The sequence below is a fragment of the Zalophus californianus genome, chromosome 6 (genome assembly GCF_009762305.2).
Source record: "Zalophus californianus isolate mZalCal1 chromosome 6, mZalCal1.pri.v2, whole genome shotgun sequence".
Classification (NCBI taxonomy): domain Eukaryota; kingdom Metazoa; phylum Chordata; class Mammalia; order Carnivora; family Otariidae; genus Zalophus; species Zalophus californianus.
In genome coordinates this window covers 77,782,097-77,808,012 of record NC_045600.1, presented here as the reverse complement: position 1 = coordinate 77,808,012, position 25,916 = coordinate 77,782,097, and the positions used below count along the sequence as shown (strand labels likewise).

The window sequence follows — 25,916 nt, the reverse complement described above, 5'->3', positions numbered from 1 at the left end:
TCACTTGCCTTTGCTTATTCTATCTTCTCTGTCTTCCTTTCTCCATTTCCTTTTACTGTTTACAACCTGCCTATGATGCAAGCTTGAACTCAAATACTCATACATTTAGCCACATCAGATGAACTGTCGTAACACTTTGTTTCTTCCTTTCTTGTGACAAATAATCAGCTTTATGTTATAATATTTAAGGACTTATTTCCACTAGGTTGTAACTTTCTTCAAGACTGTTCCTTTTTTCATTTTTCTACTCTCTGTAACAGCTCTTGGTTCTGGAATAAGATTTTTGAATTTGTAAATGATTGTTATTTTCTTCATTTTTTCTTCTTACAGAATTTTATAGACATATCCTTCCTTTTCATGTTGCATACCATTTAATGAAAGTCACTTTCTCGTTCATTTTTCTTTCATCTTGGTGTTAGAGAAAAATACTCTTAAAGTAAACTAGAATGTAAAATACAACCTTTAGACAGGTTGTTAGTGTAAAATTTAAGTTATCACTAAGATTTTCACTTTACGTATGATGATCCATAAACTTACCTATCTAATAATTAATATTTAAATTTTATCTTTAAGTCAAAATTGTAAAGTTATTTATGTGAGTATAAAACTTATGTCAACTAAACAGAGGATCCCAAACAAAATAACTGAATAATGGAAAGCTCCAGGTTAAAAATGGGGAAATATATTAAAATTTCTTTGGGGCCTTGACTTTATTGCTTATGGCAAACTTGATGCTAAAATGTACCATACATCACTGCAGTGACAGGCTTGAGAAAATGAAAAATACAAAGCTTTACATAAATCAGCTAAAAGATCATATTAAAATGCATAACCTTTAACAGAAGAATCAAGACTTTTACTTTCCACAATTCACAAGCTTTTTCTTTCTTATGTAGTTGTTTAGATTTTCCAAACAGCTTTATGGGAAATAATATTTCAAATTACTTGTTGACAAAGCCACTGCATTTTTAAAGAAACAGATTCACAGAAATTTAGCCCCAATTTTATTAATGGCCTACTATTGCTTAGTACTTAATTTTGATTTTTGTTGAAATAATCTCATGGGACAATTGTATATTTTACATGATTGTAAAAGCCCCCATTCCTAGAAGTTGTAGCTTTTAAAGATGTCATAGTCTCATAGCCCATTCTTGGCTCTTTTCATTTTATTTTGCTTTATTTCAGAAATACCATCAAATACCTTGAAAAACTTTATAGCATTAAACTGTCTCTGTGCTTTTATTTTTTGCTTCAATCTAACAAATACCTATGAGCACTTAACTCTGTTTAAAAAACTGTTAGCCCCCCATGGAATTCACTATAAATGACAACAAATTACAAAGTAATTTTATTTCTAAGTTCAAATCAAAGTTATTACAGGTAGTCATTATTCCCAGCATCATGATTACAGTGACAGATATCTAGTCTGTCTAGTGTGAGGTATAGGATATGATCCTATTTTTCTGAAAAATACTGATGGAGTCAAGGAGCTTATATATTCATTTATATTTGAATGAGGATGGTAACGGTGGGCACGTAATAACCAGAGTGATAATATTGGCTATCTTGGGGGCAAGGGGCCTGAAGAAGAAAAACAGAAAAGCTTAATACTTACATATCTGTAATTTGTGACTTCTTACAATGAGCGAATGCATGTAAATTTAAAATTTGATTAAGAAAATTAACTACAGGAGGTGGAGATGGTGTAGTGAGTTCCAGTGCTAAACAAATATTTAAATGTTATTCTACAACACTTTTGTAGTCTAGGTGGAAAGATATATACTAGGGCCCTTTAAAACTTTCCATAGATTTATCTATATATGTGTATAAATATTTATATATATATGTGTATAAAGATTTCTATATATGTGTATAAATAAATAAATATATATAAAAGAGGACCAGAAGCATTCAGATGGCAGGTCTCTTGAGTTTGTTATGCATGGGAATTTGCTCTCACCACTCATAGCAACATGTATAAACTCGAAGAGATACATTGCCATTGTCTTTATGCCACTTCAAAAATATTTCCTTACAGAAGGGACAAAGGAAGAAGGAAGATGAATGATGATTTTTACTCACCAACATTCGTGTTCAGTGCAGCTTTTCTACCCCACCCTCTCCCCCACCTTTGTCTTCAAGCTACAGAGCAGAAAAATGATTTGGTAAGAGGGAGCAAAGCATTTCACAAGCTTTAAGTCCTAATTCTACAAACCTCAATGATATAACTTGAGATTCAGAGAGATTTTGGCCTTGGGCACTAAGTCGCTGCTGCTGCAAATGGTCATTGGAGCAGAGTAATAAATCAAGCATCAGATTCACTCAAATTTAGAGGGCTACTTGACTCATTTCTGTCCCTAATATATGGATTTCAGTAGTAGTAACAAAATACCACTGTGTCGAGAGGATCAAACTGGACAGTGGAAAAGTGTTTTTTAATCCAAAATCTGTGGTGGACCTATCAGTTTAGAGGAAGATAATAAAAATAACCAATCAATTGATTTTCTCCTCTCCTTTCAAATTGTAGTTGACTATATATTTTGCCCTACTATTTATTTAGCTGTTAAGCACTTGTATGCAGCTTGTTATTGTTATTATCATTGTTGTTTTAAAAATAAAGTTTCTGATGTTTTTATAAAGTTTCACTTTGGTGATTTCTTAGAAAAGTGGAATACTCACTTATTTAACACACATTTATTGAGTGCTTACATCTATATGCCTAGCACTAGGGATGCAGTAGTGAGCTAAACATTCAAAAATCATTTCCTTCATGAAGATGGAACGAGACAAATAAATTAATGTATAAAAAAAGGGGAACAGTGAGAAAGTTGCCTCACTGTCCATAGAAATGGGGATCCGATTTTATGGAATGAGCATAGTATGAGAATCCTGGGTTTCCATGGTGACAGATTTAAACCAGATTGAGAGTAATAAGACCAGACTTTTTGGTCATATGGGAGATAGTGGTAATGAGCTTGTGAGAAGCCTATAGATACAGCCAAAGAGTGATTCAGTAAATTGGAAAAAAAGTTCAAGAGAAAATATTAAGAATGAAACATGGAGAGAAACAAAGATAGAAAGTATACATTAGAGATTAAGAGAAGTAGAAACAATGAAGTGGTCTAGAATACATGTAATTAGTGTCAGAAAGAAAGGAGAGGGATAATGGGAAAGTTGCAATATTTCAAAAGATAATGGCTGAGAACTTTCCAAAGTTGATGAAACACACCAAGGTACAGATTCAAGAGGTTTTATGAACCCTAAGCTAAATAAAAAATCCATATTTAGGCATATGATGATAACACTGCTAGAAACAAAAGGCAAAGTAAAGAAATTGAAAACATTTAAAATGTGTTAAAAACAGGCTACTTTCAAAGAAGCAACTATTAGAATAAAACCTAATTTTTAAACAGGGGAAAAAAAAAAAAAGGGAACCCAAACAATGAATCATATATTTGGTAATACAAAATGAAAGTAACTGTCATCCTAGAATTCTGTGCCCAGCAAAAATATCCCTCAGACATAAAAGTGAGGATACTTTTAGGATGACAATAATTCATTCATCAAAATTCATTGATGGTATGTTTATGGTTTGTCCATTTCACTATAATTTGTTTCCTCAAGAAATAAGCAAATTTGGAAAACAGTGTGGAGGTGCCTCAGAAAATTAAAAATAAAGCTACTCTGTGACCCAGCAATTTCACTTCTGGGTATTTACCCCAAAGACACAGATGTAGTGAAAAGAAGGGCCATATGCACCCCATTGTTCATAGCAGCAATGTCCGCAATAGCCAAACTGTGGAAAGAGCCAAGATGCCCTTCAACAGATGAATAGATAAAGAAGATGTGTTCCATATATACAATGGAATATTACTCAGCCATCGGAAAGGATGAATACCCAACTTTTACATCAACATGGATGGGACTGGAGGAGATTATGCTAAGGGAAATAAGTCAAGCAGAGAAAGTCAATTATCATATGGTTTCACTTATTTGTGGAACATGAGGAATAGCATGGAGGACATTAGAAGGAAGGGAAAACTGAAAGGGGGGGGAAATCAGAGGGAGAGATGAACCATGAGAGACGATGGACTCTGAGAAACAAACAGGGTTTTAGAGGGGAGGGGGGAGGGGGGATGGGTTAGCCCGGTGATGGGTATTAAGGAGGGCACGTACTGCATGGAGCACTGGGTGTTATACAAAAACAATGAATTGTGGATCACTACATCAAAAACTAATGATGTATTGTATGGTGACTAACATAACATAATAAAATAAAATTTAAAAAAAAAATTTAAAAAATTTAAAAAATAAGCAAATATTTAATTCTAGGTAATAACATTCATGTTAAAGTCTTGAATGTTTTTTGTTGTGGGTCTGCTAGTAATAAATTTTCTTAGTTTTTATTTGAAACTTTCTTAACTTCATATTTGCTTTATCCCAACATTTTATTAAGGAAAATTTTAAACATACAGAAAAGTTGAAAGGAAGGAGAAATAAAGACCTTCCCAGACAGACAAAAGCTGAGGGAGTCCATTACCAGTAGACATGCCTTCCATAAAAGTATTGCTAAAGGAGTTCTTTAAGTTGAAAAGAGAAAAAAGAAGAAAAAGACACTAAAGCATATGAAAATGTAGAGCTTTCTGATAAATGTAAATATATAAACATACAGAATCCTATAATAACTGTAATGGTGGCGTATAAACTATTTTTAATTCTGGTGTGGAATTTTACAAATAAAAATAAAAAATAACCATAACTATAAAACTATGTTAAAGAATACAAAATATACAAAGATGTAATTTGTGACATTGGTAATATAAAATGGAAGGGGAAAAATGTAAAGGAGTAGAGTTTTATATGTGACTGATGTTGTTATCAGTTTAAATAGATTATAATAACTATAAGGTGTTTCATGTAATTTCCATAGTAACCACAAAGAAAATACCTATAGAAGATGCATAAAAGTAAGAAAGCAATCAAAGCATGCCCACACCCCCCAAAAATTAATAAAACACACCAAAACAGCTGCAAGACAGGAATGATAAAATAACTACAGGACATAACAAAATGACAACAAATCTGCTTTATCAGTAATTCCTTTAAATGTAAATAGATTAAACTCTTCAATCAAAGACACAGAGTGACTAAATGGATAAAAAAATAAAATACAACTATATGCTGTCTACAAGAGATATTAGATATAAGGACATACATAAACTGGGTGTGAAAGGATGGAAAAAGGTATTCCATGAAAATGATAACCAGAAGAAATCAGGAGTTTCCATACATATATCAGATAAATAGACTTTAATGCAAAAATTGTTGCAAGAGACAAAAAACATTATGATTAAAAACAATGAATCATGGGGCGCCTGGGTGGCTCAGTTGGTTGAGCGGCTGCCTTTGGCTCAGGTCATGACCCTGGAGTCCCGGGATCGAGTCCTGCATCGGGCTCCCTACTCGGCAGGGAGTCTGCTTCTCCCTCTGGCCCTCCTCCCTCGCATGCTCTCTCTATCATTCTCTCTCTCTCTCAATAAATAAAATCTTTTAAAAAAAAAAAAACAGTGAATCATGGAACACTACATCAAAAACTAATGATGTACTGTATGGTGACTAACATAATAAAAAAATATTTTTAAAAAGTCAATTAACAAGGAAGGTATAATAATAAATATGCACCTAATAGCAGAGTACCCAAATATATACAGCAAACACGGAGATAATTGATGTGAGAAATAGACAGTAACACCATAATTGTAGAGATTTTGATACCTCTGTTTCAATAATGTATAGATCAACCAGTTCAAAGATCAATAAAGAAACAAATGATGAGCACTGGGTGTTATATTTAACCAATGAGTCATTGAACACTACATCAAAAACTAATTATGTACTATACAGTGGCTAATTGAACATAATAAAAATACTAATAAAAAATAGAAGGCTTGGACAATACTAGAGACTAATTGGACCTAAAAGACATAAAAATAGCACTCTACCCAATAACAGCAGAGTACACATTCTTCTCAAACACACAAGAAGCATTCTCCAGGACAGATCACTTGTTAGGCCACAAAACAAGTCTTAATAAATTTAAGAAGATTGAAATCATATCAAGTATCTTTTCCAATTATAATGAAATGAAACTAGAAATCAATAGCAAACGGAAAACTAGAAAATTTATAAATCTGTCAAAAATTACACTCTTGAACAATCAATGGGTCAAAGGAAAAAATCACAAGAAATTAGAAAACATCTTAAGACAAATAAAGAAAAAAAAACATCAAATCTTATAGGATACAGTAAAAGCAGTACCAAAAGGGAAATTTATAAAGTGAACAGAGACATTGAAAACAAAAGAAAAGAACTCAAATCAACAACTAACTTTATACTTCAAGGAACTAGAAAAAGAACACACTAAACCAAAAGCTAGCAGAGGAAAGGAAATAATAAAGAATAAAGCAGAAATAAATGAAAGAATTGGAAAAAATAGAAAAAAAAACATGAAACTGAGTTTTTTTTAAAGATCAACAAAATTGACAAACCTTTAGCTAAACTAAGTAGAAGACTCAACAAAAATAAAAAATAACAGAGAAAACAACTAGTGTAGCAGAAATAAAAAGGATCATAGGAGACTACTATAAACAATGCCAACAAATTGTATAACCTATAAGAAATGGATAAAATTCTAGAAATATACAACCTATCAAGACAAAATCATGAAGAAATTTTAAATCTGAGCAGAACTGTATCTGGCACGGAGATTAAATCAGTAATCAAAAGTTCCCCACAAAGAAAAGCCCTGAACCAGAGGGCTTCACTAAAAATTCTACCAAACATTTAAAGAATTAACATGATTTCCTAAACTCTTCCAAAAAAGTGAAGAGGAGGAAACACTTTCAAACTCATTTTATGAAGCTGGCACAGAATCAGGCAAAGATACTACAAGAAAAGAAAACTATAGTCTGGTATCTCTGATGAATAGTGATACAGAAATCCTCAACAAAATATAAGCAAACTGAACTCCACAATACATTAAAAGAACATAAGGAATAGCATGAAGGACATTAGGAGAAGGAAGGGGAAAATGAAGGTGGGGTAAATCGGAGGGGGAGACGAACCATGAAAGACTGTGGACTCTGAGAAAGAAACTGAGGGTTCTAGAGGGGAGGGGGTGGGGGGATGGGTTAGCCCAGTGATGGGTATTAAGGAGGGCACGTACTGCATGGAGCACTGGGTGTTATACGCAAACAATGAATCATGGAACACTACATCAAAAACTAATGATGTACTGTATGGTGACTAACATAATTAAAAAAAAAATAAAGATCCAAATTTACCTCCAAAAAAAATAAAATAGCCAAATTTACCTCTAAAAAATAAATAAATAAAAGAATTATACACTGTGACCAAGCGAGATTTATTCATGTAATGCAAAGATGGTTCAGCATATGAAACTCAAACAATATATCACATTAAAGGACAGTAACTACTTGACTCACTGGATACAGAAAAAGCATTTAATAAATTCAACACCTTTTCATGATGAAAACACTCAAACTAAAATTAGAAGGAAATTACTTCAACATAATAAAAACGATAAATGAAAGCCCGTAAGCTATCATTATTCTCAATGGTGAAAAGCTGAATACTTTCCCCTAAGATTAGGAAAAGACAAGGCCATCTCTCACCATTTCTATTCAATATAGTACTAGAAGTTCTAGGCAGAGCAATTAGATAAGAAAGGAAACAAAATCATACAAGTCAGCAAGGAAGAAGTAAAATTTTCTCTGGTTGATGATATGATCTTATATGTAGAAAACCTTAAGGATTCCACTCAAAAAAATTGTTAGAACTAATAAATGAATTCAGCAAAGTTTCAAGATACAAAACCAGTTGCAACACAAAAAAGCCAGTTGCATGTCTAAACACTAACAATAATCTGAAAGGAAATTAAGAAAACAGTCTTATTTACAATTGCCTCAAAAATAATAAAATACTTAGGAATAAACTTAACCAAGGAGGTAAATGGCTTATACACTAAAAGCTACCAAAAAAATGTTGAAAAAAATAAAGAAGACACAAACAAATGGTAAGACAGTCCATGTTCAAATGTTGGAAGACTTAATATTGTCGAATTATCCACACTACCCAGAGCAATCCACAGATTTAATGCAATCCCTATTAAAATCCCAATTGCTTTTTTAATTATTATTTTGCAGAAATAGAAAAGACCAGCCTAAAATTCATATGCAATCTCAAAGGACCCCAAATAGCCCAGATAATCTTGAAAAAAACAATGCTTTACATTTACTAATTTAAGAAAATATTGCAAACCTACAGTAATTAAAACAGTATGGTACCAACATAAAGACAGACATGTAGACAAATAGAACAGAATGGAGAGCCCAGAAATCAACCTTCATGTATATGGTCAAATGTCTTCAACAAGAGTACCAAGGCTACACAATAGGGAAAGCATACTATTTTCAACAAATTGTGTTGAAAAAACTGTATATCCATATACAAAAGAATAAATTTGGGCCCTTCCCTAGCACCATTTGCAAAAATTAATTCAAAATGGGCTAATGACCTAAACATAAATCCTAAAACTGTAAAACTCCAAAAAGATAACATAGGGAAAAATCTTCATGACATTGGATTTGGCAGTGATTTCTTGGATATGACACCAAAAGCACAGACAGCAAAGTCAAGAATAGACAAATGGACTACATCCAAATTAAAAACTTATGCACAGCAAAGAAATCAACAAAAGAGTGAAAAAGCAACACACAGAATGGGAGAAAATATTTGCAAACCATATTAGTATCCAGAATATATGAAGAACCCCTGCAACCCAACAACAAAAGTAGGCAAAGGACTTTAACATACATCTCTCCAAAGAAGGTATACAAATGCCCAACAGCTGTATAAAAATATGTTCAGCATCACTAATCATTAGGGATATGCAAATAAAAACCACAGTGAGATATCTCATTCATTAGGATTGCAACTATCCAAAAAAAAAAAAAAAAAGAAAGAAAGAAAGAAACAGAAGAAGAAATACCAAATGATGGTAAGGATGTGGAGAAATTGAAACACTTGTGCACTTTTGGTAGGGATGTAAAATGATGCAGCCATTGTATAATTAAAGAAGTACAGAGGTTCCTCAAAAAATTAAAAGTAGAACTACCACATGACCCAGCAAACCTACTTCTGGGTATTTATCCAAAAGAATTGAAATTAGGGTCTTAAAGAGAAATACATACTTTCACACTCATTGTAGCAGTATTCATAATAATTGGGATATGGTAACAACCTAAATGTTCATTGAAAGATGAATGGATAACAAAAAGTGATATATACATACATTGGAATATTATTCAGCCTTAAAAAAAGAAGGAAGTCCTGTCATGTGCAACAACATAGGTGAATCTTTAGGTTATTATACTGTGTGAAATAAGCCAATCACAAAAAGACAATTGCTTCATGATTCCACTTATTTGAGGTATCTAAAGTATTCAAACTCTTAGAAACAGTGAATATAATATATGTTGCCAGGGGCTGGGCGGGAGAGGGAAATGAGTATTTCTTCAGTAAGTATATACTCAGTGTATATCAGTGTTGCAAGATGAAAAAGCTCTAGAGATCTGTTGCACAACAATATGTATATAGTTAACAGGGCTGTACTGTACCATTAAAAATGGTAAGATAGTAAATTTTATGTTGCATGTTTTTAACCACAATTTAAAAAAAAGAGAGATGGAGTGGTGCCTGGGTGGCTCAGTCAGTTAAGTGTCTGCCTTTGGCTCAGGTCATGATCCCAGAGTCCTGGGATTGAGTCTCGCATCGGGCTCCCTGCTTCTTGGGAGCCTGCTTCTCCCTCTGCTTCTCTCTCTCTCTGTCTCTCATGAATAAATAAAAAATCTTTAAAAAAAAAATGGTAAGATAGTAAATTTTATGTTGCACGTTTTTAACCACAATTAAAAAAAAGAGAGATGGAGGGGTGCCTGGGTGGCTCAGTTAAGTGTCTGCCTTTGGCTCAGGTCATGATCCCAGAGTCCTGGGATTGAGTCCCACATCGTGCTGCCTGCTCAGCGGGGAGCCTCCTTCTCCCTCTCCCTCTGCCTCTCCTCCCTGCTCATGCACCTCCTCCCTGCTCATGCACTCTCTCTCTCAAATAAATAAAAATCTTTTTAAAAAAAGAGAGATTGAAAAATCTTCATATATGGGGAAATTAACAATAAATTTCTAAGTAATCCATGACACAAAGAAAAAATCCCAAAGGAACTTAATAATTTCTTTAACAAATTGCTAATGAAAATTTTGACATATCAAAATTGTGAAATAACATTAAAGCAATAATTTTTAAAGAAATTTATAGTTTCAAATATATATATGTTCTATATATATATTAGATAAGAAGGTTGGCTGAAAATCAATGAGCTAAGCAATCATCATAAGAAGTTAGATAAAAAATATCAATTTAACCCAAAGAAACAAAAATAATAAAGTTTTTAAAAGAAACTAAATAGAATATAAACATATAATAAAGAGGTCACCAGAGCCAACAGTTCATTCTTGGAAATGACTAAATTTGATTACTACTTGGCAACACTGAAATGAAAGCAAAGGCATCAATATAGCTGACCCTTGAACAACACAGGTTTGAACTGCACGGATCCACTTGAACATGGATTTTTTTTTCCATGAGTGCAGTGCACTACTATAAATGTATTTTCTCTTCCTTATGATTTTCTTAATAACATTTCCTTTGCTGTATTTTACTTTATTGTAAGAATACAGTATATAATACATATAACATACAAAATATGTGTTAAATAACTGTTAAGTTTTGGGAGAGTCAAAAGTTATATGTGGATTTTCAACTGCACAAGGGGTTGGTGCTTCCAGCCCCCACCCCATGTTGTTCAAGGGTCAACTGTAAACAGTACCAGGATTCTTAAAAGGAAGACATCATTATGGTTCATTCAGGCGTTAAAAGGAAAAAAAGAGGATATTGCCAATCACTTTATGCTAGTAAACTTGAAAACCTAGATGAATTGGAAAAATTCTAAAAAAAAAACTGACACCAGAAAAATACACCAAATCTGAATAGTCCTTTATACTAGATAAACTAAATTTATTACTAAAAACCACACATTTCCAGGTCTAAATAGCTTCATTTGTAAATTTTTCCAAGCATATAAGGGAAAAATTGCCATTTTTATATAAACTTTTCAAAAAAACAACATTGGAGACTCATTTTATGAGGTTTTTATAATGTAGATTACTGTTAAGTATAACTGACATTTCTGTTGAAAATGTTTCGGCGTGGATGACACATGTCCTTCTAGTCTTATTCTGGAGTGTTGTTGAACAATAATATTTAATTCTCTAGGCGATGGACTTTATTTCGTTTAAAATTTACTGATTAAGGCCTAGACTCTGTGATGTTACTAATTGACATACAGATTTTTGTCCAGTAGGGATGTGAATGATTTCTGTGACATAGAACAAATAACCCCAAAAGTTAGAATTTTATTGCCCTGTAGGATATTAGCCATTTTTGCATCTCTATCCCCATCTTATTCCAGAGTTCTTTCATTAGCGGATCTTCTCTCAGATTGCGTTGGACAAGCTTTACTTAGTGAGTAAAGTCAATCTTTGCTGATATTTGATATATGTTCAATCTATATTTACCTTTGATTCATGATTCTAATATTTTTAAAAAATATACATGGAAATAATAAAATCTGATAATTAAGAAATTAAGAAGTTTTAAAAAATTTTTTTAATTAAGAAATTTTAAGAACACAGTTTTTTAATTTAATTTTATTGTTACGTTAATCACCATACATTACATCATTAGTTTTTGATGTACTGTTCCATGATTCATTGTTTGCGTATAACACCCAGTGCTCCATTCAATATGTGCCCTCTTTAATATCCATCACCAGGCTAACCCATCCCCCCGCCCCCCTCCCCTCTAGAATCCTCAGTTTGTTTCTCAGAGTCCATAATCTCTCATCAAGAAATGGGCAGAAGACATGAACAGACATTTTTCCAAAGAAGACATCCAAACGGCCAACAGACACATGAAAAAGTGCTCAACATCGCTTGGCATCAGGGAAATCCAAATCAAAACCTTAATGAGATACCACCTCACAGCAGTCAGAATGGCTAAAATTAACAAGTCAGGAAACAACAGATGTCGGCGAGGATGCAGAGAAAGGGAACCCTCCTACACTGTTGGTGGGAATGCAAGCTGGTGCAGCCACTCTGGAAAATAGTATGGAGGTTCCTCAAAAAGTTGAAAATAGAGCTACCCTACAACCCAGCAATTGCACTACTGGGTATTTACCCCAGAGATACAAATGTAGTGTTCTGAAGGGGTACATGCACCCCAATGTTTATAGCAGCAATGTCCACAATAGCCAAACTATGGAAAGAGCCAAGATGTCCATCGACAGATGAATGGACAAAGAAGATGTGGTATATATATATATATATATATATATATATATATATACACACACACACACACACACACACACACACACACACACACAATGGAACATTATGCAGCCATCAAAAAAATGAAATCTTGCCATTTGCAATGACGTGGATGGAACTAGAAGGTATTATGCTAAGTGAAATAAGTCAATCAGAGAAAGACATGTTTCATATGATCTCACTGATATGAGGAATTCTTAATCTCAGGAAACAAACTGAGGGTTCCTGGAGTGGTGGGGGGTGGGAGGGATGGGGTAGCTGGGTGACACTGGGGAGGTATGTGCTATGGTGAGTGCTGTGAATTGTGTAAGACTGTTGAATCACAGACCTGTACCTCTGAAACAAAGAACACAGATTTTTAAATCCTTCATAAAACATTATCAAATTGAACCTGTGAGATATAAAATGAATACTGCATCATGACCAAATTGGGTTATTCTAAAGATGCAGGGCTGATTTAACAACTGGAAATCAGTCAATGAATTTACCATATTAACAGAATAACAAAGACAAAAACATATAACCATTGCAAAAATGCAGCAAACATCATACTTCATTATGAACTGATGAAATCTTTTCATTTGAGTTTAAAGACACAATAAGGATGCTTGAAATCATCACTTCTGTTCAACCAGTGGAGAATAAATAAATGTATGTTAGGGAAAGGAAGAAATAAAAGTATTATTATTTGCAGATTATAACTGTATAAATAGAAAATGTAAAACAAATATACGAACTTCTTAGAATTAATGCTAAGTTTTGTAAAGTTTCTGGATACAAGGTTAATTTAGAAAAAAGTTTGATTTATGTGTACCCAGAAATAGAAAGTGAATCAGGCTGCCTTCCACCTTCACGTTGACCACCCTTGAACAAATTTTCTGATCTCTTGTCCCAATTTCTCCTTCTTTAAAATAGAGATAATATGGGGCACGTGGGTGGCGCTGTCAGTTGAGCATCCAACTCTTGATTTCAGCTCAGGTCATGATCTCAGGTGGGATCAAGGCCCCTGTCAGGCTCTGCACTCAGTGTGGAGTCTACTTGAGATTCTCTCTCTCTCTGTCCCTCTACCCCTACCCCCCACTTGTGCACATGTGCTCCCTCTCTCCCCTCTAAAATAAATAAAATTGCTAAAAAAAATAAAATAAACTAGGGATGATAATACTGAATTTTACTGATCATAAGACACACGTTTTCCATATTTTAATATCTTTGAAATTATGTGTCCTACAGTAGATGTTGTCTTAGATTTGATGAATAAGGTAGTTTTGAAGAGGTAATGAATAAATATGATAAATTTAAGGTCTTTGCAACAGTGCCTGGCACTTAACAAATGTTTACTAAGTATTAGCTATACTTTATAATTTTCTTACATTATGTTTTCTAAAAAGTTACTATTTTCATAAAAGTTTGGATTTTTTATAAATTGATTTTATAGCTCTAACTTACAAAAGTTCTTTTTTATTTCTGGTATCTTTTTTGTTGATTCTCTTGGATTTCACAAGAGTATACAGGTGACCCCTGAACAAGAAGGATTTGAACTGCATGGGTCTATTGTATACAGATTTTTTTTAAATACAGTACAGTACTGTGAATGTATTTACTCTTCCTTATGATTTCTTAATAACATTTTCTTTGCTCTAGCTTGCTTTATTGTAATAATTGAGTATATAATAAATATAACATATAAAATGTGTGTTAATTGACTTTATGTTATCAGTAAGGCTTTTGGTCAGCAGTGGGCTATTAGTAGTTAGGTTTTTAGGGAGTCAAAAGTTATACACGTAATAAGTGAGTCAAAGAAAGACAAATAACATATGATTTCACTCATATGTGAAATTTAAGAAACAAAACAAATGAACATGGAGAGGGGTGGGGGAAGAGAGGCAAACCAAGAAATAGACTCTTAACTACAAAGAACAAACTGAGGGTTACCAAAGGGGAGGTGGGTAGAGGGATAGGGGAAATAGGTGATGGGGATTAAGGAGGGCACTTAGGGCACCTTGCTGGCTCAGTCGGTAGAGCATATGACCCTTGATCTTAGGGTCCTGAGTTTAAGCCCCACTTTGGGTATGGAGCCTACTCAAAAAAAATTAAAGGAGGGCACTTGTGATTAGCACTGGATGTTGTATGTAAGTGATGAATCACTAAGTTCTATGCCTGAAACTACTATTATACTGTATGTTAACCAACTGGAATTTAAATAAAAATTTGGAAAATGAAAAAAATGTTATATGCAGATTTTCAACTGCACAGGGGGGTCAGCACCCCTAACCTCATTGTTCAAGGTTAACTGTATATGTATCCATTCAATTTGAATACTTTTATATCTCATTTATTCTTTTTGAGTTTTATTTTTTTCAGTACTTTAAGAACAATTGCAGTGATAACAATAATAATGACAATAATGAAAGCCAACACTAATGCAGAACTTAACTGGATATACCAGATACTCTTCTAAGCATTTTAAATATGGACACCATTGCTTTTTCTTTTTAATGGCAATAATTAAATTACAGCACACCAATTCAGTGGAATACATCCATTGAAAATATTTGTTATACACCATTGATAATTGCTTATTACATACCTTTCAATGAAAGGCACAGTTGTGCCTATGGTATGATTATAGTTGTGTAAAATTTATGCATCTGAAAAAAAGGACAAGAAGAAACATGGAGAATGATTTGTCAGGATTTTTTGCTTCTAAATTTATTTGTGCTAAAATTAGGCAATAACCTTTTATAATCCTTTAATGGTTTATAATCTAAGGCCATAATCTATACTTACATATTAAAGGTAGGGGGGACTTCCCAATTTGTTGCAAATATAGAATTTCTTTGAGAAAACAAGAATTTTTTTCAGTGTAATGCTTTTATTATATTTGGACTTTTCAATATATTAAAAGTGGGATTAGGAATTGAAGTTCTTGGGAGCAGTAAAATAGTTGCCGACAGAAAAGAAAAAAGGTCTCAGCAAGAATTGATGATTCATGCAATACCTCACCAAAACACATCAGTCTGAAATATTATAAATTAGCTAATATTTAATGCTAATAATGCTAATATTATTAAATAATATTAATATGTAATATATTTTAATTAGAAAACGGCTACTGTTTAATAGAAAATGTTTAAATTGTTATGTTATTTAAGTGATAGTATTTTCACAATGAATGTTAGCAGTATGTTTGGTGCCACATTACATCAAAAATTCTACCCTTATTGAGCAAACACTAATATGATACTTTGCAGCTACATATTTGACAGCCTCTGTTGATCCTTTTATATACATGTGTGAGTTCATGGATTGTTGATCCAACTCAAACATATAAAAACTTTTTATTGAGAAATATTTGATGTACATCAAATATGTACAGTTTAAGGTTTATAAGCCATTATGATTTCACTCACATATATAGTGAAATGATCACCACAATAAACTCAGCTAACATCCATCTTTTCATAGATACAATAAAAAGAAAAAAAGAAAAAAGAAAGGGAAAACTTTTTCTCCTCATGATGAGAACTCTTAGGATTTACTTTCTTAACAACATTCCTCTGTATCATACAGCAGTGTTAGCCATAGTCATCCTATTGTACATTACATTTCTAGTATCTTTTTCTAATAGTTTAACCAAGGGGGAAGGATTCAAGTCCCTTTAAAAATAAGATTCTTCTTCTCGCTGCGATCTTTTGAAAGTCAGCCCTCGACACAAGGGTTTGTAAATTAAATAAATAAATAAATAAATAAATAAATAAAAATAAGATTCTTCACTGTTTTAAAAATAATTTCCCTGGATTAGGTCCAAAGATAGTTCAAGTTCAGTTCGAAATAAGATAGATACTGGTATCTGCTTATATTTTTGCACATTCTTTAACTGTAACTTAATACATAAATAAAGACTTTTCTATCTTTTTTATAACTAAAGTTCAGAACAAAATTATGGACTCTGGTAATCTATTTTTTTATTTTGTTTATAATTTCAACCGTGGTACACATGTGGGAAAATATTTTATAATATATTATCTCATATACTATTTAATTGCTTCTGTTTGTTGATTCAATTTGATATCTATCACTTGGTCATTTATTTGCCTAAATAAGTGAATATCTAATGAGAGACTATAAATCTTTTGGGAATCTAGACTTTTTTAAATTTCCTTTTAAGCTGCCCCTGAGTTGTATTTACTAAAAGAATGAGGGATAGTAATTGGGAACTTTCAAATGCACAGCTTTCACTTAACTGGAGACTTTCCTTCCATATTCAGGTTAAGTATTTATGTATATTTTGAATTCCTGGTTTACACTTTTGACTCAACCTGAGAATAAGCTAAGGTTCCATTCCACTGCATATAATGGGGCTTTCAGCTTGGAAGAAATATTTTTTCTAAAGAGAGAGAGAACATTTTTAAATGGATTTAGGATTGGCAGTTACTTTTTCTCTTTGAACTTAGTGTATGTCCCTCCAATCCTTTTTCTTTCTGGTCTGGCTTCCCTTTGTCATCAGTGGTAATCATAAACTTCTGAAAAAGAAAGGTATCTTATAATAAAACAGTGATTTGATGTTTCAGACTTATCTTAATTGATTACTTCGCATTTAATTATAAATTATTATAATTTATTAAAAAATTATAAATTATTTCACCTACCTTAAAAACAGCTAACAGCTAACCATGAAAATTAATGAATGCCTTATCCAGAGGAAAAAACCTAAGTTAATCAGTTTAGTCCCATTAATTATAATTGAGTAGCCTTCTATATGCGAACCTTTCCGCTTCTCCTCATTCGTTTTTTTCTTAATAAAATCATATTTTCCACACGAGAAACAAATGTTGCTAGAGACTGTTTTAACAATCACATTTCCTAAATATAAGAAATAGATCACATGGGCATTTATTGCTTTGGGATATTTTTACAGTTTTTCTACTACACTAGATTATAAGCTTGATCAGAGGGGAGACCGTTTCTCTCTTAGTGACTGCTAACATCACAGTACATATAATATCACAGATATGCAATAAATATCACTAAATACCTCTGTGATATTGTTGAAGTGAACTGGCCAACTCTTTAAATTGGTCAAAGGATGATTGATTTAAAAGCCATCTTTTACAGTAGTCTAGACTCTACCTATTCATTGTCACCACAGTTAAAATAGTTATTAGCATATGAAGTAGTATATAATAGAAAATAAGGTAGCAGTGTAACTACAAAGACCTCATGCACTTCTGTGTTATGAACATGGAAGTTCATCATCTCTTTTTAGTTTGTGCATGTGTTAATACAAGTTAGCATGAGCATTCACAGAAGAAAAGTGAACACACTTTTACTCATTGGTGAGTAAAGTCAAAGTCCTTCTACATTGCTTAATGGAGATTTTAAATTAAATAATACTGGATACTTAAGAACTTCATCTGTTAATAATTCATCTGAGAACAATGTGCAATTAATTACCAAATGTGTTTTAAAAACCAAGGCATGTATTCAGATTAGTTGTGTGGATTTTGCTTTGGCCGTTTATTGCACTATCTGCTAAGATATCTTACATATTATTATAGTCCATTGAATTTTGATGTGAACATAGACAAGATAGTTGATATTAAGGAATTACTTTTTTTAGGTGTGATAATTATATTAATGTTGTATTTAAAAAGAAAAAATGAGTTCTCTATCAACTTACTGAAATAAATACAGATGAAATGCGATTCCCTTCAACATAATCACAGTGACGATAAAGAGAAGTGGTTGAAAGTATAGATGAAAAAGATTAGCCTTGAATTGATACATGTTAAAGCCGAATGGCAGGAATACTAGGCTGAGTAGCATTCTCATTTGACTTTATCCAAAGGAAAGAAATCAGATAATCCATGAATTATTGAAACTCCATTTAATGTTATTGAGAAAAACAGACCAGATGAGCATGAATTAATCATCTTTGACTTCCCTAAAAATTTATTGGTTAGTTTTACAGGAAAACATTTAACTTTTTCTTAAATTCATATTATGAAAACCCATGTAATAAGAACATTATGTTTTGATATGAAAGCCCAGTTTAAAAAACCATGTGGAAACCGATTTGGGAAAAACTGGGGGAAAATGTACATTATTTTCTATTGTGATACACAAATCTACCTTTCACATATGTTTTGTGTGTGTCTTATCTATTTTAATCTAAACTTTATTATAAATCCAATCATCTGCTGGGATTAATTGATGAAAGTTGTTATTTAAAATAAACAATTTAACTATAGAGAACAAACAGGGTTGCTGGAGAGGAGGTGGGCAGGGGGGGATGGGCTAAAAGGGTGATGAGCATTAAGGGGGCGCTTGTGATGAGCACTGGGTATTGTAAGTGATGAATCACTAGATTCTACTCCTGATACTAATGCTACACTATATGTTAATGAATTTGAATTTAAATAATGTCTTGGAGGAAAAAATAAATTAAATAAACTTCGTTTTCATCTTTTAAAAACTGATGTTTCTTTTAAAGCTGAAATTACAGCATCTCAAGTATGCTTCTGTATTCCACTTTTAAAATTAGAGGACTTTGAAGAATTAAAAATGGATATCTACTGTCTATTTGGTGCGCATTAGATCCCTGTGGTAACTTAGATCCATTATGGCAGTGTACAATAACAAATTTAACCCAGATTGAATGTAAATTTAGTTTCTTACAGGTATGCCCAGTACTTTGTGTTCATTTATACTACTTTGTCCTATTTTACACAACGTTCATGTACTTATTTAAATGAACTCATTTATTAACAGGCACTAACATACAAGTTTCTTTGGGGGGGCTATTTTTTTTATTATGTTCAGTTAGCCACCATATAGTACACCATTAGTTTTTGATGTAGTGTTCATTGATTCATTAGTGGCATATAACACCCAGTTCTCATCACATCACATGCCTTCCTTAATACCCATCATCCAACTACCTCATCCCTCCACTCCCCTCTTCTCTGAAACCCTCAGTTTGTTTCCCGGGGTCCATAGTCTCTCATGGTTCGTCTCCCTCTCTGACTTCCCCCCTTCAGTCTTCCCTCCCTTCCCCTATGGTCCTCCGGCTATTCCTTGTGTTCTACATATGAGTGAAACCATATGATAATCATCTTTCTCTGCTTGACTTACTTCACTTAGCCTAATCCCCTCCATGTCGATGTAAATGGTGGGTATTCATCCTTTCTGATGGCTGAGTAATATTCCATTGAACATACAAGTTTCTAATGCTGGCCTGATACTGCATGATCAGCCTTTTCTCCTACTGGAATTTTTAAATTTTTAAAGATTTTTTTTTACTGATGCACTTACTTTGTGTCTTCTGCTTTTACCAGCTGTCTATTTTTCCCTTTCCCTTAAGCAGTTCACAACTCTATGCTGTCATTGTACAATGCTTTTGCTGCTTGTATGATTGTGCTACACCAAGTATTTGCATGACTGTAGTAGCATTTCTATTATTCTCCACCAGTCACCGCATAGTGTCACCAATATGGACTTGTTTACCATTCTCATATATTGCATTTTCATAAACTTTTTGCCTTTCCTCTTGGTTTTATCTTGAGTAAATGTAAATTATACTTACCTATCCAATTTCAGCTTTTTTTAAAGCTTCCTGATTCATCATTTCTTATTCCGCTCACTAATCTTTTTTCTTAGCATTTGGCATCCTCACACAAGCTGTTTATGGGTAACTGCTCATGTGAGGTGAACCATTATGAGGACAACATCCTCTTTCTCAACAGAAGAAGACCAAAGCGAAACTCCACCTCCCCTTGCAAATCATTGACTCACCTTCTACAAAAGAGTTGAGTCTGTATTTTACTCAGAAGCTCTTTTTCTCCTTTATTGCTTTGTAGTGTAATAGTATATGAATATACACATGATTACAAACTGCTGTTATGACTTTTTACCACCTAATTTTTGCAGACTATATACAATAAAATAATAATAACCAGTGTTACTGAGCAGTTATTATGAGTTGGACACTTTTTTGAAGGCTTTATATATATTATATAACCTAATATAATTTAACTCTAAAGTACCAGTTACTGAATATGTTACTGAATATGTCACTGTCAACATTCTGCACAGCTGGTAAGTTGTAGAGTGAGAATTCAAACATAAGTATCTGCCCTCAAAGCCTGAACAATTTTAACCACCATGATATATGGTCTTTAAAAAAAAATACAATTAAGGCAATGTGTTCATGATGCTGACACAACCATTTGAAAAATGTAAAATTAATCCAAGCCAGATTTTTCTTTATTGAGATAAAAAAAAACAAAACTGATCAAATTACATTATTTTCCATTTAAATAATTTTGTAGGGTTGAGACAATGTGAAAATTATTTGTTATAAATACCTGTCATAAACACTTTTTCTTTCTCTCCTTTAGTATCACTGGCTCCTTCTCTTTCTTCTTCTTCTTTAAATTTCTAATTTTTCCTTCTGCCTAGTTTAAAGATTTACTTATTTATTTGAGAGAGAGAAAGACAGTGAACAAGCAGGGGGAGGAGCAGAGGCAGAGAATCTCAAGCAGACTACACGCTGAGTGGGGAGCCTGAGATTGGGCTTAATCTCACAACCCTGAGATCATGACCAGAGCCGAAGAGCCGGACACTTAACTGCTTGAGTCACCCAGGTGCCCCATCCTTTTGCCTAGTTTAAACATTAATTTCTTTGAAAGTACACACACACACAAACACACACATACAAATGTTAATCAGAAAGGACATTGGATTAATTACATGAACATATAAATTGTTTTTATAAATTAGATTATTTTCAGAAAAACTTTTTAAAATTTAGGAATAATAATGAAAGCAAAAACTTTGAATTTATGAAGAGCCTTACTAATCTGCATCCATGAGCTGATTCAGTGTAGTCAAAGCTTTTGTAGGTGACCTAGCATCTGAGTACAGGTGTTTGATACCCTTGTCACATGCTGTCACCTTACCTCCGATCCCAACTACAGCAATACTGAACAGTTCTAGGCACACCAACAATGTTCTACCAGAAGCTTGAGCTGTGCTTTTCTCCATTTTGCCCTGGGGCTTTCTCTGAAGCCAAGGGACCTTAACTCAACCCTTATGCCAGGGAAGCCTTGGAAGTGTGAGGGATTTCCTGCCACCTGCAGCAGCCCTCATCTAATGGGAAACAGGAGATTATGAATAAAGGTACCAGCCTGACATCCTTCAGATGAGCAATTTTGAGGCACATTCTACAGAGTTCCTCAGAGAATCCTCAGTAGAACTGATCCTTGGTTGCCCAGATCATTAATGAACTCAATAACATTATTGGTTTTTCTTTCCCTGTCTCACTCCCCATGCCTCCCCACTCTGCTTCCTGAGATTCACCTCCCAAAGAAATTGCCTACAGCCAAGTTCATATTTTAGACTCTCTTCTGGGACAACCTAAACTAAGACAGGAATTTAGAATTGAATGTTCAGATAATTTACATAATCCAATGTTCTTTTGAACCCTGCATTTTAATTTCAAAATTTCAGTGATACTGTTTGAAAATCTTTTTAGCCCTGTGTACATGTTACATGGCGGCATGATTTACCTGTTTCAGGGAGATGATATATTTAAGTAGACCTGAAATGTACACTTCAAATCTGTACTTAAAAGTAAAAATTTTTGAAGTCATTTGAGAAACATTTTTTTACTTTATGTTTACCCCTCTAACTATGCATAGTTCACTTGTTAAAATCCAATGATAAGGGAAAGGATGTGTTTCTTCAACTTGACATTTTATTCTACAGGTTGTTATTTTTTCCAGGAATTCTGTTTTATGGGACTATTTAAGGAAGTGTTGACTTGACATCTGTCAGCATAGGTTTCATTTACTATTTTCTTGCTGGCTTGCTTGCTTGCTTGCTTGCTTTCCTCTTCTTCTTTTTTTTTTTTTTTTTTTTTTTGGTCTTTTTTTGTCTTTCTTTTTCAGGTCAAAAACCAGTGTATTCAGGAAAATCTCCAAGTGGTTACCAGTGGATTAGCAGTATCACAGCCCCCTTTCTCTCATTCAGGGAATAAAGTGTTACAAGTGCAACTGCTCAAGCCTTTTCTTTTCTCCAAGGTGCTAATCCAGTTAAGTATTTAGTGAGTAAGGAAACTGCTTTTAAAATTCAGAAAAGGAATAAACAGGTTTATTTATTTTTTCTTTATTCTAAGCCTCCTCAAAACCTGTACCTATGAATGTCTGGTATTAAATGACCTTTAGTGATGAAAATCAACTGTGGTGATATGCATTTTTGGAAATTCATAAACATCAGGGTGGTAGGAAGAAAAAGTAAAACCTGTGGATTTGAAGTATCTCTGAAATGTATTGTAAAGCTTTATGCAAACAACTGTGGCACCTATCTAGAGTCAGTTCTCCTAGATGCATGTGTGCATTCACGCCGGCAGTGTTGTCTGCTTCCTAAAGTGCTTTTGTTAACACCATAATTTTAAATTAAGTTTTTCAGAAAGCTGTTCCTGCTGTACATTTTGGCATCTAAGATTAGGTCAGTGGCCATAAATCTCATTTATGTACTTAATGCAAAGGAGATACTGCTGTCTTGGGAATCATGAGAGCCAGATCCCTTACTTTGCCCCTCTTACAAGATATTGACATATAAAACAAAATGCTCCCATTTTGTTTTGCATCGTTCTTCATTTAAAACTTTAAATAAAGAATGTTTATGCAGGGTTCTTTTTCATTCATAAAAATGGAAATCACCGTTAGTGTCTGCACGAGTAGGCTTGTATTCTTGTTCACGAATTCACATGATAGATTGGCCCATAAAATCTTTACATTTGGCTTGTGCAGCTGAGTTCATGGCTGAATACAGAATGATAAAGAAGCTTTAGCATTTTGTGGGAAGAAAAGAAATCATGCCTTCTAGATGGCCCTTAAGCTAGCTTTTAACTGCCTGGAAAACAGCTAGAAATGTATAATCAAACTTGCCATTAAAGGTACAGTGTTTAGTATAAATCTGTGGAGCATAATCTGTAAATTAACGCAAAGGGATTCTTCAACATTTATTTGGTTTTCATTATATTTGCATGGAAGTCTGCCAATCCAAACATATTTTTTCTTTTTTTTTTCTTTTTTTACCTTTCTATCCATCAGAAGTTAAAATAGAAATGATGGATTGTGTCACTGGCCAGTCCAGCAGCCTATTTCTTTCAACACATTACTGTGTATTTACTGTTTTAGCTATATTGTTTTCAATTTCTGGCAAAATAGTCGGTTTTTGATCCTGGGTAGAAAATGTCAGTGCTCATATTTCCTGTGGGGTTTTGGCCTTTTTGTGAAAAGGTAGGGGAGAGTAAAATGAATTATGATGCTGTCATCTGAAGAAACCACAGTGTATTTCTTTGCCAAATTTTAGCAAGAACAGAGCTGATCATCTGCTAGTATAAACCTTTCCTTGAACCCTACCAGCAGTACATGCAGGCTTCTGCCTGTTCTCTTTCATGCTGTGAGAATGTAGCCCACAGAAGTCCTTTTAACCTTCCCTTTCCAAAGTTAATTGATCTAATAACCCCCAAAGAAGATAAATTTTGCCAGAGGAATTGAGAAGTCTAAATTTAAGAATTTAGAATTTCAAAACCAAGCTTAAGTAGTATTAAAATCAAGACTGAGTTGTTTCTTAATGTTTATTACTTTCTTGAAAGCTGACACTCTTCCCATCCTTCACAACTCTATTTCCATCTATTTTATAGAATAACAAATATTACCAGATAACATTTGTGTGTTATAATATTAGAAGTCAATACATTCTGGATGTGAATCATCGCTAGTGTACACCATAATCATCTGATACTGTAGTTTTTCATGCTTAAGTCTCCTCAGTAACCATGAATTTATACTTTTCTAATTTCTTTTACTGACCCCTAAGGAAGTATTTTTGCTTGCACTAATGGCATTATGTTCTAACCTATTTGGAATAAATCTCAATATTAAGGATTGTGATCTATGAGGATTCTTCAGCTTAATTTTTTACCCATCATTTTGTAGCACTAGTTTTAAATAATTTTTCAGGACTTAACTTTATCTTCCTGGATAAAATAATGTTAAGTCTTTTTTTCCTCCTATCACCTATTTATTTCATCACCTTTTTCTTCTTTTGGCCAGCTACAACCTAGGACTCCCATCTTTTAATAGCATTCATTTAGCAAACACTCTTGAGTACCTATTGTGGTTCCTAAGTGGGGTGTCTGTCCAATCGGATGGGGGCCCCAAATGTGGGGCGATGATCAGTAGTGGCCTGGGAGGTAAAAGAATTCACCTGAGGCAGAACAAAGGAGATAGAAGTTTATTGAATCCACCACAAGGGAGTGGGCAGGACTAAAGGCTGTCTGCAATGAAGCAGTGGGTGGGGGCTGTATTTAAAGGGCGAAGGCAAGGAGGTGTGTGACATATGGAATTCTCCCATTTTTGTTAACCGTGCCTGGCTGTAAGTAGCCCACTCATCAGTTAGGGCCTATGGATATTTCGGGTGAGTCACCTGATGAGCCTGTCTGTATTCAGCCAGGTGGTTGCTGTAGCCCTTTCCACATTCCATCACTCAAGCCTGTTTGCCTAAAAATGGCCTCTACACCTATCCTATGCCACGTGCTGTGCTAGATGCCGGATGTACCACGGAGAATGAAACAGACTTAGTGTCTGCACTCACAGATTTAGAGTCTAGTGAGGATAGACCCATAATTATACAAAGAGATATGAGAGGCAGAGAGACAGAGAGAAGGAAAGCACCTGACCTAGATTGGGGGGGGGGGGATTCAGGTGTTTTGGGAGTTACCAGGTGAAGATAGGAGAAAGAAGGAGAAAAATGCTGCCTGTCAAAGGCAGTACATAGCCTTGTGAGGTCTAGAAGCAAGAGAGAGTGTGATGCCACAGGGGGCCAGAAAATAGGGGACAGAAAAATGGAGGCAGAAAATTATGAACATGAGTCAACCTACAAGCATGTATTGAGTGTGTATTTTGTGCGGTACTACTGTGTTATGCCATTGAGATGCAGAGACAACTAGGGAATAGGTCCTGCCCTCAAAGAGCTTACAATTCACTGGAAACCTATTTATTCACTTTGTATTAAAGGATGAAGATGAAGAGTTTGTTTTTTCCAGAAAAAAATAAGCTCTGTAGTCTGTTCAAAGAATTCTACTTTTATCCCATGAAGATTCTTCCAGCCACCTTACCTGCCTCAGTTACATAAAAGGCAGCTGCTTGAAAACTGTCCTGGGTGTGTTTCTGCCCAGATATGACAGCCTCTACCTTTTCCCAACCAGGAAATAAGCTCATTATCATTTTTTTCACAATGCTTCCCTAACTTTATCCCAGTGAGTGGAAGTTTGGATGGTTCTTACCTTGTTATGGTTCTTGGTTCTTGGTTCTTGTTATCTTGTT

General features: G+C 33.9%; 1 protein-coding gene across 5 annotated transcripts in view; it reads left to right on the top strand.

Moving 5' to 3' along the window:
* Window positions 1-2,620, top strand: part of DPH6 (diphthamine biosynthesis 6) — a 197,008-nt gene extending 194,388 nt beyond the window's left edge. For all 5 annotated transcript variants that reach the window (XR_003515801.2, XR_003515803.2, XR_003515805.2 and 2 more), the window contains one exon: window positions 2,039-2,620. Coding sequence is in view for 1 of the 5 variants with exons in the window: in XM_027571277.2 (XP_027427078.1) it covers window positions 2,039-2,068 (30 nt within the window). In the remaining 4 variants the exon portion in view is untranslated. The remainder of the gene's footprint in view (window positions 1-2,038) is intronic.
* Window positions 2,621-25,916: the final 23,296 nt, after the last annotated feature.